The sequence below is a fragment of the Poecilia formosa genome, unplaced genomic scaffold, assembly GCF_000485575.1.
Source record: "Poecilia formosa unplaced genomic scaffold, Poecilia_formosa-5.1.2 Scaffold188, whole genome shotgun sequence".
NCBI lineage: Eukaryota > Metazoa > Chordata > Actinopteri > Cyprinodontiformes > Poeciliidae > Poecilia > Poecilia formosa.
The window spans coordinates 545,070-562,909 of NW_006800127.1; the positions used below are offsets into that span (position 1 = coordinate 545,070).

General features: G+C 41.8%; 1 protein-coding gene across 1 annotated transcript in view; it reads left to right on the forward strand.

Annotated features, from left to right (window-relative positions):
- LOC103147714 (methylcytosine dioxygenase TET1-like) overlaps positions 1-17,036 on the forward strand; it is a 33,765-nt gene extending 16,729 nt beyond the window's left edge. Inside the window, exons 2-11 of the mRNA XM_016678694.1 lie at positions 7,146-9,306; positions 9,865-9,955; positions 11,631-11,724; positions 11,895-12,103; positions 12,204-12,354; positions 12,659-12,748; positions 12,957-13,094; positions 13,802-13,978; positions 14,849-14,993; positions 15,082-17,036. Coding sequence (XP_016534180.1) covers positions 7,146-9,306; positions 9,865-9,955; positions 11,631-11,724; positions 11,895-12,103; positions 12,204-12,354; positions 12,659-12,748; positions 12,957-13,094; positions 13,802-13,978; positions 14,849-14,993; positions 15,082-16,109 — 4,284 coding nt within the window. The 3' untranslated portion in view covers positions 16,110-17,036. The remainder of the gene's footprint in view (positions 1-7,145; positions 9,307-9,864; positions 9,956-11,630; positions 11,725-11,894; positions 12,104-12,203; positions 12,355-12,658; positions 12,749-12,956; positions 13,095-13,801; positions 13,979-14,848; positions 14,994-15,081) is intronic.
- The last annotated feature ends 804 nt before the right edge of the window (positions 17,037-17,840 follow it).

Genomic DNA, 17,840 nt, shown 5'->3' on the forward strand with positions numbered 1-17,840 from the left:
TAGTTAAAAGTTTACTTAGTAGGCAGACTGTGTGTCTTGATAGGAAAATATTAGAAACATTCAGCCAGAGATTGAAATTGGAAAGCAGGTATGAAAAAAAAAAAATTTTTTCCAGTTTTTTTGAGTTTAATAAAACTAGATGACACTTTGGAACTTATGCTATAATGGCATTAATGGGAATAATATTGAAATTGTTTCAATTTATATTAGATTCAAAACTGCCAATGCTATCAACCTGCACATTTTTATCTTATAAATGATTGGCAGATATGACCTTGAAAAAAAATCGGAAATCAGTATTATCCAGAAAAAAAAAAAACATATAAGTGTGTCGCCAGTTTAAAGTAAAGTCTAGTAGTTTTTGTACTCCAAGGTGCGGACATTTATTTATTTTTTTTACTTTTTTGTTCTTTTGTTTATTTATTTATTTTGTAAAGTGCGCTTTAAGATTGCCCATATTGTTAATATGAGCTCTCTAAATAAGCAGAAAGCAGGATTTGGGATGTCAGCTGATTTGAAACAAATCTAAAAGAAACAACTCAAGCATCAAAAAAAAAAATCAGGGGTCAATATTTCAGCTGCGAGTGGTTTTGTGTGATCCAGATCCAGCAGCGTCCGCTCCACAGCTTTCCTGCCGTCTCTGTGCGTAGGGCTGGAGTAAAAGCCCACATAGGGGATCCTTTGTTTAGGGAGAGTCTAGGCATGGAAGATAATTTACAAGCTTCTGAGGTCCCCATCCCATTGGCTGATGATGCTCTGTCTGCATCTGCAAAAGGCATCCCATATGTGTGCGTGTCTATATATGTGTGTGTGGAGCGAGGGGAGACCGACCACGCTGCCATAGCCGCACTTTGCCACAGCTGCTCACGGTCACCTTAGTCATGACTCCCGGGTGTTTGCCCCATGGACGGCAACTGTAGCCAGCCTTTTTGTTGAGTCTGGAGGAAGCCGTAGCAAGATGGCCACCGGTACCTTTTAGGAGTATCCAGCCTTAAACGTGAGGGGCTTTCTCTGCTGAGGACAGATGAGGTAAAAAGCAGCTAGGGCTTCTCACCCTGAGGCGCTTTGTCTCGCTGCAGATGAGCCGCCTGCAAAGGAGCTGCTCTGTTGTCTGTTTTTGTCACCCAGGGATCAGCTGACAGCAGTGCTCTGCTTGGAAGCTGGTGTTGTTGTTTTGACTCCTGCTAAATCACTCAGGACTTTTTCTGTGCTATCCGGGGAAGTTTTATTATCAAAGCACAAACTGTTTTAAAATTTTTCCAGTTTTTTTTTTGTTTTTTTTGATGTTTATAGGCTCTTGAATTTCTGAAGAGCACCCCTCGCTTCCTCTTTTCTCGCTGGGATTGTTGTGGTCAGCAGTATTTTTGCACGTGCTCTTTTCAGCTACTTAGCGAGATACAATAAATTAAAGCTTACGTTGCCAACGGTTGTAACTTGGCAAGCCATACTTCTTTGACTGGTGTACTAATAATGCTATTACTTTGCGGTTTGTCGAGAATGTCTTTTTGTTACTGATGTCAGCCATACCTGCATAATTTCACAGCTGCCTCTGTGCAGACCTCCTGACCCTCTGATGTTTTTAGACACCTGAATAAGGCTCTTTGTTGCTGTTTTTGGGGTTGTTATGTGGAGTATTCGACTATGTGACACCCCGCTCAGCCAGACAGGAAACACTTACTGAATGAATGAAGGAAATTCTCACGTGTTCAGAGAAACGCACATGAAACACTACGCTGTAAGCCAGGAAGGAAGCATGCTTTTTCATTGTTTCACTCTTAGTGTTGTAAAGTGACAGCTCCAGCAGTGTGATCTCTGCGCAGCCACAAAGTAAGGAAGACGAGGACAGCTGAATGTGAGTTTTTTAATTTAAGATGTTTGCCTTTCCCAGTAAATTGGTTGAATTTGTCTTTACGCTGTTCTTTTGCAAATGGAAACAAACTCGTGCAAACCTGCTCGAAGACACATGACTCTCTTGAGACACTCTGGCTTGTTAGCAATCACAAAGTGGTCACGCTTTCGTTGCTTGTTAAGCCTCTAAATGCATATTTGTGTGCACGAGCTTCTCGTCCTTAGCTGCTCTTGCCTGCGTTAGTCATTCCTTTAAAAGGAGCATATTAGCATTTTTACAACTTTTTGTATTTGGTTGTGTTTTTGGCTCGCAGCTCATGTAGTTGCATTCATTTCCACCAAGAAATACTTTCAAAAGCAAACACAAGACAGTTGAGAATACAGCAGATTTACTTGTAACACCACAATTTGATATCAATGCATGAGACGATGGCCGTCAGAAACAGAAGTAGTAACCGCAGACTCTCCAGCTTGTATTTAAGTTGACGGTGAAGATTTATGTGGTGATCTGTTCACATCAGGAGAAATGTTGTCTGAAAACAATAAATTGGAGACCTACAACATGAGAACCCACGCAGGGATAAAAAAAAAAGTGCTTTATGAAGAGACCAGTCTGCCTGTAAAATACTAGTATCAAATGACTGCTTGTAACCAAAATTGTAATTCATAATTTTAAAACTCTACTCAGTTCTGGACAGCATTGTTACTTTGACATGAAAAGAAATGCATGGCCAAGTTGCCCCCAACAACTCCCACCAGAATAGCGCACTTTATATTAATGAAATTTTAAAGCATCATTCCAAGGTATCGCCTTTCATGCTGCTCACACTCTCTTTGTCCATCTAAAGTAAACCTGTTCCAGCTGAAGCTAATAATTGTTGCTAAATATGCGAGTGGACTGTTTACGACTGTTTAAGACGTATTGTGCTAACCGTGGACAGATATACAGTAAAACCTACTGTAAAAGAAAGCATTGCATTGCTCTGGTTGAGGCTTTCCTAATATCACTCCACAACTAATTACATTAAGAGAAATTATCTGAGATTCTAGGTTGGTAATAAATGCAGTACACTCGCTCAGAGATAATGTAAATTAACCTCCATGTTCAAAGCAAAGAGGGGAGTTTTAAGCAACACATTTGAGTGCATTCTCCTCATAAAAGATGTTTGCCTGATAGATTAGTTAGATTGAGCATCGCCCTTTCTAATGCCACCCTGGGCAACCGCCCATATGGCCAAACATATTAGAAGCCACCACTCCTTGAGCTATGCAGCAGTGTTTTTAACTGCGTTTAGAAATTTTACAAAATATTCCTGGAAAAAATTCCATGTCCTTTTTACATCTGTGTGTCATCATAGATATATGGTGCTCACATCCTGCTTCTACAAGAGGAGGATATAAAAGCTTTTTTTGGGATCCAAATAATGTATTACTATGGAAAACAATGCAATGGCTGATTATGATTGATTTATATTTCATACTTTTAATATTTATGATTTAATGAACCTGTAATACAATGATATTTGCCATTTACAAATCAGGGCACCTCTGATGTTAGCCCACTGAAATTACTGTATGACTGGCTCAGCGCTTGGACTAATAAAAAAAAATCTAACAAGAATGTGTTTGCTTCTCAAACAGAGTAATACTTCAGAGTAAGAGTTACTTCAGACACCCTGAGGCAGCTCAGCACAGAAACATAGTTCTAACACATCACAGATCCAACTCTCCCTCCAGAGACCCAGTGGCTAAATGAGAACACATGACTCCTCATTTACATCCTCCATTTGGCTCTCTGTAATCATAAAGCTTAATATAAGATAATGAAAAGCAGCAGCTCTGCTCTGATGTCGTTTTAAGATTATAAAAAGTCCGATGCGTGAATTGTTGCATGTGCATGCATTATGACACGTGTGAGGCTGCTGCAGTGCTGGGAGAAAGCCAGCGCTGCTTTGTCATTGAAAACAGCAAGTTGTGATACCCTAAGCTCTTCCTCCTCCTTTTCTTGTTGTGTGCCTTTTTTCTGCACGTTCATGGGCGTCCTCAAAGCATCAAACTGTCTTCAATTTTTATTATTGTTCAATAGGAATAGATGTCGTCTGCAAGACAATTTGGTCAGCCAGCAAAAATATATCATTACAGAAACATAGGCCTGTCATTACAGCAATTTTGCTGGCCAATAAATTGTCCCATTTTCAAGTAATACAATGACAATGTCATAATAATACAACTTCACCCTCTCAAAGATAAATCTACCTTAATTGTGTAAATAAGCCATAACACTGGCGCTGGAAGATATTTTAAATATCCCAAAAAAAGTAAATAAATAACTAAAATGACCAAGAATAATAACATGAAAATGGAAATAAAAACCACACACAACTAAAATCATAAATGAAATTGATTGTGAGGTACAAAATGTAAATCATTGAAATGGAAATGATCAAACTCACTTCAATTTATCATGGGATTAACTGATGTCTTACTGATATAGATGTAGACACTCCTTCTTGACTTCAGATATTAGTGTTGTGCTTTGTTCTATCAACGTCGCTCTTTATTATAATCATAACCAATAAAACCTAAACAATTCTGATTGTTCACTTTTAATATAGAGACACATTTAGTGGAGATAAACACAGTAATGGGAAACATACAGTGATCAGGCGTAACTTCATAACCACTGACAGGTAAAGTAAATATTCCCAATGATCCTTCATCATGAGGAGATAATTATATGTCCATATGAGACAACAAGTAAACATTTGCCTTTAGAGTTGATGTTAAAAACAAATGGCCAAACATAAGGAGTTGGGTGAGTTTGGCAGGGGCCAAAATGTGATGGAGCCAATGACTGGGTCAGAGCATCTCTAAATCTGCAGCTCTTGTTGGGTGTTTTCCCAGTCAGCCATGGCCAGTATCTGTCTGTCTGTTTTCCACGGAAGGAATTGATGAATTGGCAGCCAAGACTCACTGATGCACTGGGGGCGTGAAAGCTGGCCCGCTCCGCCAGACAAGCTGCTGCAGCTAAAACTGCAATAAAGGTTAATGCTGTTTCTGACAGAAAGGTGTCAGAACGTACAGTGCATTTCAATGTGTTACAGACCAATTAAGGCTACACATAGCCACAATTTTATTTCTTGGTCTGTTTATATACGATTTGTTGTAAAACACAGACGACACTGAAACTTCATCTGCACTTGAATGTGTCCGTTTTGGAGCAGAGTGAAAAATCTTTTGGTCAGCAACCTTCGTAACACTGTAGACGGCAACAACGGTGTTCAAGCAGTTTCCAGTTTATGACAGATTGGATCCTTAGTGGTTTCTCAGCATCCGAACCAATTTCCTGACATCCGAGGGGGACGTTTGGGTCATGTTGTTAAAACTTACACAGACGCTGGTGTTCCTAGAAGAAAAAAATACTCCGAAACATAGATCCAAGGATGTTTTAAAAAGACCAGATCGACTTCTGGAACGGACTTCCAAAGCCCTAACCTCGATTCTAATGAAAGTTTGGGCTCTATGCCTGAAGGTCTCTTCGACCCAGGACACCATGTGGTTTAATAAGTGAACTCCACCAGTTCAAATTCATCTTTAAATGTCTAACATTAATATTGCATTCAAGCCCATGGAGAGTGAACGTAAGCTTTTACAGTGAATATTCATCTGAACGCATGGCGACCCTGAAGTGATCACATGTGGGACATCACAAGGCTCAATTCTTTGTACACCACATGCCTCCATAAAACAAAACACACTGTGTACATCACAAACAGGACATTTCTGAGTTGCTTACAGCAGGCCAGCTTTATGTTCAGATGGTAGTGCTGTTCATGATATATAGCTAAAAATCTCTTTGACTTCTTTTTGGATCCGCTGCAATACAGTAAAAGCGCCCCACTGTTGTAATAGAGCATCAGAGTCAACTTGACCCAGATGGAAAAATGTTGATAAAAAACATAATTATGTGGTCAGCACATGTGTTTCCTATTTGTTCTGTTAGTTCAAAGGCGTCTGGTTTGTATTGAGAGGCTGTAAGGCTGGTGTGCATATCTCCCTCTCCAAACAGTTCTAAATCAGTGACCGTGGAGTTTAATGAGAGTTTATGCCAGGTAAAAAAGTGATGAAGAACATAACCCGCGCACCCCTGCTGTCCTGCTAGTTCATTAGCTTGAACATGGGGCTTACAAAACTGTGTACGACACAGGTTATGATATTATACTGTAACCTCCAGTTATAAATTCTATCTGCAGCTTAGCTTTAGCACATTATTGGTGCTTTTCAAAATGTTTTGTTTCCTGCTGCATGTTTAGTCATACTTCCCTTGCTGAAGGATGTAGATCTGAGTCTTATATAAAGGCCTGTGCTGTTTCAAGCCATGTCACATTTTCAGGGCTGAGTCAAGAGGATGAGAAACAAGAAATATTTGTACAAAACTCTCAACAATATTTAGTCCACATTTTTAGAATAAAAATATGTCTGCCTTGGTCCTAAGATAACATCTAGAACAACACAAAACCTCCACAGACACTATAAAATGGGGAAATGATTGTTTGCATGTAGTCACAGATTACGTTGAGTGTGTGTTTGCCTTGGCTTTTGGTGGGCAATCAATGTGCATTGGTACTTTGGACCTTTGGAGTACTGTTACACTTTTTGTCGTCAATAGTCTTGAATGATGTGAAAAGCTGCACTGCACCACTCACATGACTGTATGCACATGGGCTGACATAGTCTGTGTGAATGGCTGCGTAAATTTGCACATTTTTATGGCATGCTCAAGGAAACACCTCTGTGTAAAGCGTCAAACACAACATGTGCATGCATGCTGCACACATGAACTCAGCGAACCTCAGATAGCAGCGATGTCATGAGGTGCGGGTGTTTTTCAAATGTTTACTTAGTAGCTCTTGGCTACCTCAGGGTCCGTACCTCTCTCTGCACTCTGCAGGATACCTGAATCTTCACCTCAGCTGTGGACAAATGCTTTTAAATATCCAGCTTCACAAAAGTGTTCATTCATCTCAAAACCTGAAATGTATCTGTATCTAGAAAGTGACGTTTTGGCCTATTTTCGTTTGCAAAATAGTTCGAGCTCAAGCAAGAGATTTTGTGGAGTTTCAAGAACATCAGTTTTCACGTCTTTGTAAGTCTGGATATGACTGAGCCAATCTAGCACAAGAATATGATTTGATGCTTTGAAATTCACACTGTATTTTTACTCATGCTAAATCACTGTATTCTGCCAGAGATCGTTGAGTCAGCTTTCTTCTTCATGTTTCTCCTCTGCTTCTCAGGTGGCTCCTGAAATCGGCTCAATAAATGGCAAAGGCAAGGAACAGATGGATGATACCTACATGGCAGCGGAGGAGGACGAGGAGGAGGATGACCACATACCTCACACTCAATCTCCCGTCATTGTCCAGCCCTTCACCAACCACAGTGGACAGCCAGCACTTATTAAAAGAGAGTCAGAGATGGATTTGACCAATTCTGCACTTCATCGCCACATATGCTCTTCTGTGACTCATCAGAATGGTTCTGATGGGAGTCTTACAAAGCCTAACGGTGCTAATATGACCAACGGGTCTCAGTCTGATCTGAAATCAGCATGTAAAAGGACTTCAATGGCATCGGAGCTTCAAAGGACTATTATTGCCACAATCCCAAAAGACAACTCAGAGAACGGGCCAAAGGCGTCTCCAGATGATGTGTCACTTCCACTAAAGAAGATCAAACTGGAAGAGCCGTGGCTGTGGATCACTGAGCAGACTACCACGCAGCTGACTAGGCAAGACGACGATACGTGCGAAGATCCTCTGTCGATGTTGGCAGCAGTTGTCTGCCTGTCTGTCACAGAGAGGAAGGGACTAGAGGAGAAACTTCTCGGTACACGTTCTTCCATTCTGTGCTCCATTAAGACAGAACCGCCAGATTTGCACTTTGTCAAAACAGAAAAAGATGAGTTGAAGAAAAACACTCCTGCTAATTTGCAAAGGACTCCCCAACCCATCAAAAGTGAACCTCCTCAAAGTGTCCTGTTACCCAGTGTGCAGTCCTTGGCGGAGAGGAGAAACCTTAGTTTTGATCAGGCTATTGCTATCGAGGCCTTGACTCAATTGGCGGTAATACCACAAAGCCCCTCAGGTCCCATTAAAGCTGAAAGTAATGGTGAACACCCCATTTCCTCCAGTTCCCCAGGTTTCCACACAAATCCTGCACAGCAAGCAGCTAAACGTGCATCAGCCATCCACTACAACAAAGTCTCGGTCATCAGCTCACCGCTACACCAGACTTCAGTGATACGCCCTCCTGTGGCCAGGCAGGGGAATGTCATTCAGTGCTCCAGAAGGCTGAGCTCTGACACAAAGCCTTCTGTCGAAGAAATGCCCTCAAACTGCAGGGGGACAAACCAGAGTCAGTCTCCTTATGTCATCCATTCACAGTGTAGCTATGAGGACTCCAGCAGGGGTCATGAGCGCTTAGGAGAGGACAGGGAAAGGTGCGTCATTAAAATGAGGAGGAACAGGGACGAGGAAGAAGTGGCAGCTCAGCTGGCGGAACTGGCCTTCATCATCCAGGCGCGGCACAATCAACAGTCCGACAACGGCCCCCCTAAGGGAACACCTGTTTCAGCTATAAAGTACAACTACAAATCCCAGCAAAGCCCCTGTCAGAAAAAGCCTCCCTTAAAAAAGACCAAAACTACGCCGTCCAAGCCCAGGAAGAAGAAAAGCGATGGATTACAGGAGGGAGCGAGTCGTAGGACCGGGCAGGGTGGGGAGACGCCTCACAGGAGCCGAGGCCAGAATGGTCTCCCACACGGGAAATCGAGTCGTCAACCCAAGAACAATTTCTTTTTGCCGTTGGCTCAAATTGATTTGAAGAAATACTTGGCTGAGGCTCAAGAAGGAAGGAGGCAACTGATCCATCAAAGTAACATTCACAATACAAGTTTGTCTCAGAATCCCAACAATCTGTTCACCACGAACCACACTGGTGCTGGAGAAAACCACCAGTGGTCGCTTCCTAATGGTCTGCCTCTCCCACACAATCAATGCAATGGTTTCGTTGCGGGACCAGCAGAGAGCCACGTGTTATCTCAGGTAGCGCCGCCTGCTGGCGAGCTTCAGCACGGCACTCATCCTATCGCCAGCCCTGCAAAACCAGCTTTTACTAGCAACGTCAATGGGTTCCGTGTTCTGAGCAACGGCTTCTCAGGGCCTCCTGACTCCCCTCCTCCAAGCCAACAGAACTACTATAAGCTAGAGACGTCCGGGTCCGTCACTGTCCTGTCCACAGCGACTGACGGGGCTCACCCTGTAGAGTCCACTCCAACCAGGAATGGTGTCAACAGCTTTCTGGAGTCTCCGATGAGTTTCCTGGATACCCCCATCAAGAACCTGCTCAGTACACCTTCCAAAAAACTGGCAGATCTTCCTTCCTGTCACTGTGTGGGTGAGTTAGCTCTGCTTTGTATCATTCACAACATAATGGCACTCATTAAAGGAAAAGTAAAGTTGTGGAATAAGAAGTACAACAAATTCACATTGGTCTTAATGTCTGTAATATCACATAAGACAGGTTTAAGAATATAGGAGAACATAAATGCTCAAGGTGGCGACAATATCTGTATCAATTGCAGTTACCGACAATTTCCTGACTCATCTCTTTCTTTTTCAGTCTTTCTAATTTGCTCACTACTCTCTGTGAGGTTAAGCATTTCAGCCACTAAAAATGTCCATTTGACGTGGAAAACAAAGCCATTTAAAGACCAATCAACAGGCCAAATATATTTGGCAAGCAGAGTGCCCTACTAAATATTTCTTCCAGTCAGTTGCTTTGTGATTGCACTTTTATAAACAGTATTACAGTAGTTCAAGGGGTGTGAATAATTTTGCAATTTACACTTCGTCCATATTAATACTGTGTTTCTCTGCCATGTTTGGATCTGCATGAACACTTTTGAATGCTGAATTCGTGTCTTTAGCCATAAGGTGTCTGTTTTTTCCACAGACCAAGTTATTGAAAAGGAGGAAGGCCCTTACTACACTCACCTTGGGGCAGGACCCAACGTTGCCGCCGTAAGGGAAATGATGGAAAACAGGTACATTGAATTGCTTTACCGAAACTTTGAGAACCTCCAGGTCACAAGGAGTAAACAGCTATGTTACAACTACTCTGAATAAGAAGGAAGTTTGGTTAAGGTATTTTGACATTCACCCTAAGTGTCACGCTACAACACTTGTGCACAAAAACACAGAAACACACAGCGTGCTGAAACAAGAAACCGTAAAGCTGAGACCAGGGGGCCATAAGCTTAGGTGACAGCTTGTTTCAAAGGTCCTTGGCTCCATCACTGTCCAAGTTACAGCACGTTCTTACTGGAACAATAATAAATAATTACTAGGTTGAGAGAATTTAAAGTAGCCGATAGAGTCAGGATGCAGGGAGAGGATGTGTAAACTAATGTAACAAGTATCAGTTTAATGAAGTGTGGTTAATGTGGTCTGACCCCCAGACGAGACCTACTGTGGCGACAAATAGAAACTATGCGAAGCCAGGTGCTAGGAATGAAAAGGTTTAATATAACCGTAATTACATTTCTTAGTTGGTTTTACTGTATTAAAATGAAATTACCATTAAAACCAAATCAGTTATCTCTGGTGTTAAAGACTCAGATGATATATTTACCTCTCAGGAGCACTGAGCGTTAAATGTTGCTGGTTTTTGGATTTTTTATTTTTTTTTAACTGCACAAAAAAGGGTTTCTGTCTTGTTTTATGATGTCTTATTTTCCTTACTTCAAAAAGGAAATAACATGACTTCTTCTCTGCAAGTAGTTGCCTATTTGCATTATGCTAAGTGAGGTTACTGTTAGCACTAAAATTACAAGCGTGGATTGTGGGTTTTGTCTGCCAACTAACTTTCTGACTAATAAAGGGCAGATTTTAAATTTGTTAATATTGGGATATTATATTACCAATATTACTACTAGTAATGATCATAATAATGGTTATGATCATTACGTTTAAGCTATTGACTTCAGTCAAAGCATATTAAATATTATTCCATATCCTATTTTCAAAAAGATAAACATTGAACCTTCTTAAAAATACAGTGTTTTTTGCAATTATAAAGTTGTGTTTATTTTCTTTGATTTGCCACGTCAGACCAATAATACAGCAGCATTTTTATTTTGAAAGCTTGACCAATTAATACTCATTCAAAAATTAAAAAAAAAAAAATAGGCACATGTCACTGCCTTTCTTGGCCTCTAAATTGCTTAAAATCTTAGTTGTTAACTAGATTTTAGACAGAGATATGTGGTTCATAAATTGTTTGTTTTCAATGCCAAAAAAAAGAGTTTGAAACAAATATTCTTTACAGACTCCGACAAATAAACGGCCAGCAACTGTAATTCAAAAATCTGGAATTAGTGTTGAATAATTTAAATCTGATTTCAAATGTGATTAACAGAAATAGAGACAGAGCTGATCTCAGTTGTTCCAGATACCAAGAAAACTGTGAAATATTCATTTACTACACTTCCGAATTAGAAGCCAACTTTAGCATCGTGGAGCCTCTGGATAGAAAGACTTTAGATAAATCTTATTTTGTCAGAAATATCTAGAATTTGGGGGAAAAAAAGGAAAAGCTCTAGAAATTATGTTTATGAAAAAAAATATTTAAATTTAGTGACATCTGGATATGGATTACAGGATTATACTGGGTTATTGCGTTACATGCAGAGGATGACATGTTTGTTTTTCTGCTCACAGGTATGGTGCCAAAGGAAACGCAGTGAGGGTGGAAGTTGTTGTTTACACTGGGAAAGAGGGCAAGAGCTCCCAGGGGTGTCCCATTGCTAAATGGGTGTGTGATTGCTGTGAAGCTCATAATCCCATCATTTTCTCACCTTGATTACATGTTGACGCCAGTTGTGTGTTTAAGGAAAACGGCTTCTTCCTTCTGAACCGTGATTTTGTGTGTGTGTGCGGTCTCTGCTCGCCATCTGACTTGTCACATCCCGATCCACCCACCAGGTGATCCGACGTGGGAGCGAAGAGGAGAAGTTGCTGTGCTTGGTCCGACAAAGACCGGGCCACTACTGCGACACGGCTGTGTTGGTGATCCTCATCCTGGCGTGGGAGGGAATCCCTCGAACGGTGGCGGACCACCTTTACCAAGACCTCACAGAGACCCTCTTTAAATACGGCTCCCCCACCAGTCGCCGTTGCGCCCTCAACGAAGAGTGTGTTGCTTTTTTTTTTTTTACTTGCTGTTTTCCTGTTGAGCTGCTTCATCCCGACCGTTTCTGTTCCGTCTCTGATCGAGCCTTTCTGTCCCTGCAGTCGAACGTGTGCATGCCAGGGTTTGAACCCTGACACCTGCGGAGCCTCGTTCTCCTTTGGCTGTTCCTGGAGCATGTACTTCAATGGCTGCAAGTTTGCCCGCAGCAAAGTGCCCCGCAAGTTTCGTCTGCTTGGAGACCTCCGAGAGGAGGTTAGAGGATGTTTTCATCAGTTTTTCAGTCGATTATAGCTCCTAAAATACTGCTAGAAACCGTCACTCCACTGTTTGTTGTCATAATGTGTTGTCTGTGTCATCGGTGTATGTTTGTTTTGTTTTACAATATAATAAAATGCACTTCACTCTTTAATTTGCTATAAATGTACATAAATGTATTCCAGCATTTTGCCCCCTAGTGGCCAGCGTTGAGTATTACATTAGAAGACATAAAAAGAAAGCATCAAACAAGTCATTTTTCAGCAACCAAAGAAACAAATCCTAAATTTGTTATTTTTAGGAGGCGAAGATTGAGAGCAACCTTCAGAGTTTGGCCACTGATCTCGCTCCACTCTACAAAAAACTGGCTCCAGTGGCATTCCAGAACCAGGTATGAAACATTGAAACTGCAGAATAATAGCTACAGTTGGGGTCGCTTTGAAACTTTTGCTGACTCTGTTACTTTTATTTATTCATTCAATGTCTTCTGGACCATCATCAGTGGACTAGAGAATGTTTACATGCAGCCTTGTAATTTGCCCCAGTTTTTTTTCCGATAGCACTTTTCGAGTGTCTTATTTTCCTCCTGCCTTTCACAGGTGGAGTGCGAGGCTGCAGGGGACGCTTGCCGGCTGGGCAGGATGGAGGGTCGTCCTTTTTCAGGGGTCACAGCTTGCGTAGATTTCTGCGCTCACGCTCACAAAGACACCAGCAACATGAACAACGGCAGCACCGTGGTAAGCGATCAGTCAGAACTGCTGGTTACTCTTAGGCAATGCTGGCTGTGCTTTACAAAAGTATTAGCATCTCTTGGACTTTTTCAATTTTTGACTAATTCAAACCACAAACTTTATTGTGTTTTGTTGGTCATTGTTTGTAGTAGATCAACGTGAACTACTGCTTATCTGTAAAGTGGAAGGGGAATGACTCATGGTTCCAGTTTTTCTCAACAAATAAAAATCTGAAAAGGGAGGCATGGATTTTTTTTTTCAAGTGCCCCTGAATCACTACTTCCTAGAAGCAGCTTTAGATAGCAAGTTTTTTTTTTTTTTTGTTTTTTGGCTAATGTCTCCATCAGCTTTGGACATGTGGAGACTGAAATATTTGCTAATTCTTCTTCTCAAATCTCAACCATATCGGAAAGGGAATGTCTGTAAATATTGCCTCTGATTCACAAATGGATCTAGATTTGAATCTTGTTTGAGGAATTAAAAAACATGAATGTACTTTTATATAGGTGGATCACAACCAGTTTTCATTGTGTCACTGGTCTGTATTTTTTCAAAAATTACAAGGAAAAAAAAGGGCTCGCTTTTTTTACAATAGCTGGTGTCCTGTAATGCAAGTTGACACCAATCATTTCACGCCTTAGAAGAAGACAACCAGTGTCATATTTTTCAGAAAGAAATGAAACTCTTGACCTCTGCCTGGTGTGCTTTTTCAGGTTTGCACTTTAACAAAGGAAGATAACCGTGCGGTGCGGAATATACCTGAGGATGAACAGCTTCATGTGCTCCCACTGTACAAGATCTCTGACAAAGACGAGTTTGGTCAGGTTGAAGGCCAGTGGGCCAAGATCCGGAGTGGAGCTTTGCATGTTCTCTCCTCCTTCCCCAGAGAGGTAAGTGGTCAGTGAAGCTCTGCTCAAACGTTTAGGGGGAGAAAAAGTTCATTTGTATAGCATATTTCAGCAACAAGGCAGTTCAAAGTGCTTTACATCATAAAAACACAAATATACAAAGTCATAAAAGACGCCATACAGTCAACAACTGAGAAGACCAAGAACACACGTTACATTTTGATGAATACCATTATCAAAATCATCAATACACATCAAATATATTGGTCAATGTTTCATTTATTATTATTCAAAAACAATTCTAAACAGGTGGGTTTTTAGTAGGAACTCAGTGTTTCAGCTCTTTTGCAGTTTTCTGGAAACTTGATCCAGATTTGTGGTGCGTAGAAGCAGAACGGTCAACGGTCCATGTTTGGTTCCAGTCGTACTTTAACCCCTTAAATCTTTTTATATCCTGTTGCAATTTTTATCCCATGCAAATGTTGTATATTTTTTGAGGAGTCCATGTAACAGAACAACATAAAGTTGCAGATAATTGTGGAGTAGTAGGGAAATGATACATGGTTTTCCCTTTTTGCAAATTAAAATTGTTTTACGCTGCACATTCCACATGTAAGCATCACTTTTAATTTAGAGCTGAAGGCGCTATGTGCAACACTGGCTTCAGATACACTCTTACATGTTTTACACTACAGCTTAGTATTGTTGTTGCGAGACTTCTGAAAACTTCTATGACTTTCAGAATGAGAAGTCTGACTTTGGGATTGGCGTTCCAGTTAATTTTCCCAACTCATAATAAATCCAACTTAGATTCAGGGGCAAATTTTTTAATTGACTGTGAAAAATTATGTTTAAATGTTTTTTGTTTTGTTTTGGGTTTTTTTTGTATTTATTGGGTCCATTTGTTTTCAGGTGCGCCTGCTGGCTGAGCCTGTGAAATCTGCTCGTAAGATAAGACAGGAAGCTCGTCTGAAGGCGCAGGCAGAGAAGATGGAGAAGAAGCTCGGCATGTCATCTCTCACTCCTGGGAAAGTCAAATCTGAAACCCCCAATAAAGGTAGTACGGCACATCTAATCATCCGAACGTTTTTGCTTTTGTAAGAAAATTACAATGAAAACACATGCCGTCTGTTTTCCCCAAAAAGAGCCTCAAGGCTTCTACAGCGCTTATGGAGTACCACCGAGACCCACCAGTGTTGGCAGAGCCACACCGGAGAGAAATCAAGCCGCTGCTTACAGCCACAGCGTCAGCAGCTGCTCTTCTCCGGGGGCGGGGATCGCTTCGCAGCGGGAGGTCCTCCCCTCCAGCCACCACAGCGTATCAAACCTTCAGTTTAAGCATAACGGCGTAGCTGTCGGCTACCATACTGCTGGTGCCACTATGAGTGGTTTAACTCCAGCTTCTGGTGAGCAGGGTGCTTTACTAGAACGTATACCTCCACAGAACCTCAACAACGACTTTCCCTTTAAAGCTGAGCCCAGCGAGATGCACTGCTCCGCTCTGCACAGACTGTCCCCCTCCTCTTTCTCTGCCAGACCTACCTCTGAGGGCCTCTTCGGCAGGCTCAATGGACTTCTTCGGGCTGCAGAAGATGTTGCAGGAGAGGTCAGGGGTCACGACTTCCCTCCAGGCCAGTCTCTCCCTTTACAAACCCCGCCGCTCGAAGAACCGCAACAGGCAAAGCAGGAAGAGGTGTGGTCCGACAGCGAGCACAACTTCCTGGACGAGGACATTGGCGGCGTTGCTGTGGCGCCGTCACACGGCTCAATCCTGATTGAGTGCGCGCGCCGCGAGCTCCACGCCACCACCCCCATCCTCAAGCCGAACCGCCGCCACCCAACTCGCATCTCCTTGGTCTTCTACCAGCACAAAGCCCTGAACGAGCCAGGCCACGGGATGGCGATGTGGGACGCCAAGATGGCCAAGCGGGAGCGGGAGCGGGAGGAGGAGGCGGAGAGACTGAGGATGGAGGGAAGCGGCGGTGCGGGGAAGAACAGAAAAACATCAGGGGGCAGGGAGGGAGAGGAAGACGAGGATAAAGAGACAGCGGAGGCAAGAAGGGTAATGAATGTCCCAACACGGCAGGCTTTCACTGCGCCGACAGGCGGCGTCATCACCGTGTCTCCTTATGCACTTACACATGTGACGGGCCCTTACAATCGCTGGTCTTAGTCGGCATGTTTCAACAGACTCACTTGAAACTCCTACACCGTGGTTCTGCCTTACCTCATTCACCTTCAATCGGCTACTCTCATCGTCATCGTGTCGTTTTTTTGTTTTTTTGTTTTTATTGTACTTTTCTATTGTCTGCTAACTTTGTCCTTCTTAGAGTCTGCCATCTTTGGTGATGGGAAGGATCAAAGTTTGTTGGCTTTTCAACTGTGAGTTTCGGTGCTGGTTTTTAATGTAAAGAGATGGTGCTTTGAAGCAAGATGTTTTTAAACTGGTTTTATACACATGATTTAGAACAAAAAAAGATGTGATTATTTATTCTGATCATAACAATTTCTATTTAATTTCTGATATAAGCCTGTTTACTGCAAGATGTCTATGATACCCTGCTTTATATTGTACAGTAGGAGGGTACTTTGGTGCCATTCTCACTGTAACCTTGGTTTAGCAATTTTGTTACTTCACATAATTTTATTTACTACAGATTGTCACATGTAGCATTATGCGTTTTCCTTTCACTGCCTCCGTCTTCTGTTGGTGGTTTAAAAAAAAATCACTTTTTTCTTCATCTAGATATTTTATTCCTTTAATTCACAGCTATAAATGGCATATTAAAAAGCACTTTCCCTTAACTTGAAAAACAGGGCATAAGCCTGAATTGTGTGTGCTGACAGAGATACTATACAGTAAATTTGACAGTTAAAAATTAACCATGTTTTGTTTTACAGTATTTCTGCAATAATTAGCTTTTTATTCAGTTTGAGTACACATATATTTAATGAAATTCTGTTCTCACCAAAGTAATGAATCATGAGAAACTATCGGGAGTAGGTTCTCAGTTACACCAGAGCCGGTCCAAGGCTGTGTGAGGTCCTGAACAGAGTTAGTTAGATGTGGGGACCCTTGTAGCTGTCACCACAGCTCCGCTAATCTNGCCACAATTTTATTTCTTGGTCTGTTTATATACGACTTGTTGTAAAACACAGACGACACTGAAACTTCATCTGCACTTGAATGTGTCCGTTTTGGAGCAGAGTGAAAAATCTTTTGGTCAGCAACCTTCGTAACACTGTAGACGGCAACAACGGTGTTCAAGCAGTTTCCAGTTTATGACAGATTGGATCCTTAGTGGTTTCTCAGCATCCGAACCAATTTCCTGACATCCGAGGGGGACGTTTGGGTCATGTTGTTAAAACTTACACAGACGCTGGTGTTCCTAGAAGAAAAAAATACTCCGAAACATAGATCCAAGGATGTTTTAAAAAGACCAGATCAACTTCTGGAACGGACTTCCAAAGCCCTAACCTCGATTCTAATGAAAGTTTGGGCTCTATGCCTGAAGGTCTCTTCGACCCAGGACACCATGTGGTTTAATAAGTGAACTCCACCAGTTCAAATTCATCTTTAAATGTCTAACATTAATATTGCATTCAAGCCCATGGAGAGTGAACGTAAGCTTTTACAGTGAATATTCATCTGAACGCATGGCGACCCTGAAGTGATCACATGTGGGACATCACAAGGCTCAATTCTTTGTACACCACATGCCTCCATAAAACAAAACACACTGTGTACATCACAAACAGGACATTTCTGAGTTGCTTACAGCAGGCCAGCTTTATGTTCAGATGATAGCGCTGTTCATGATATATAGCTAAAAATCTCTTTGACTTCTTTTTGGATCCACTGCAATACAGTAAAAGCGCCCCACTGTTGTAATAGAGCATCAGA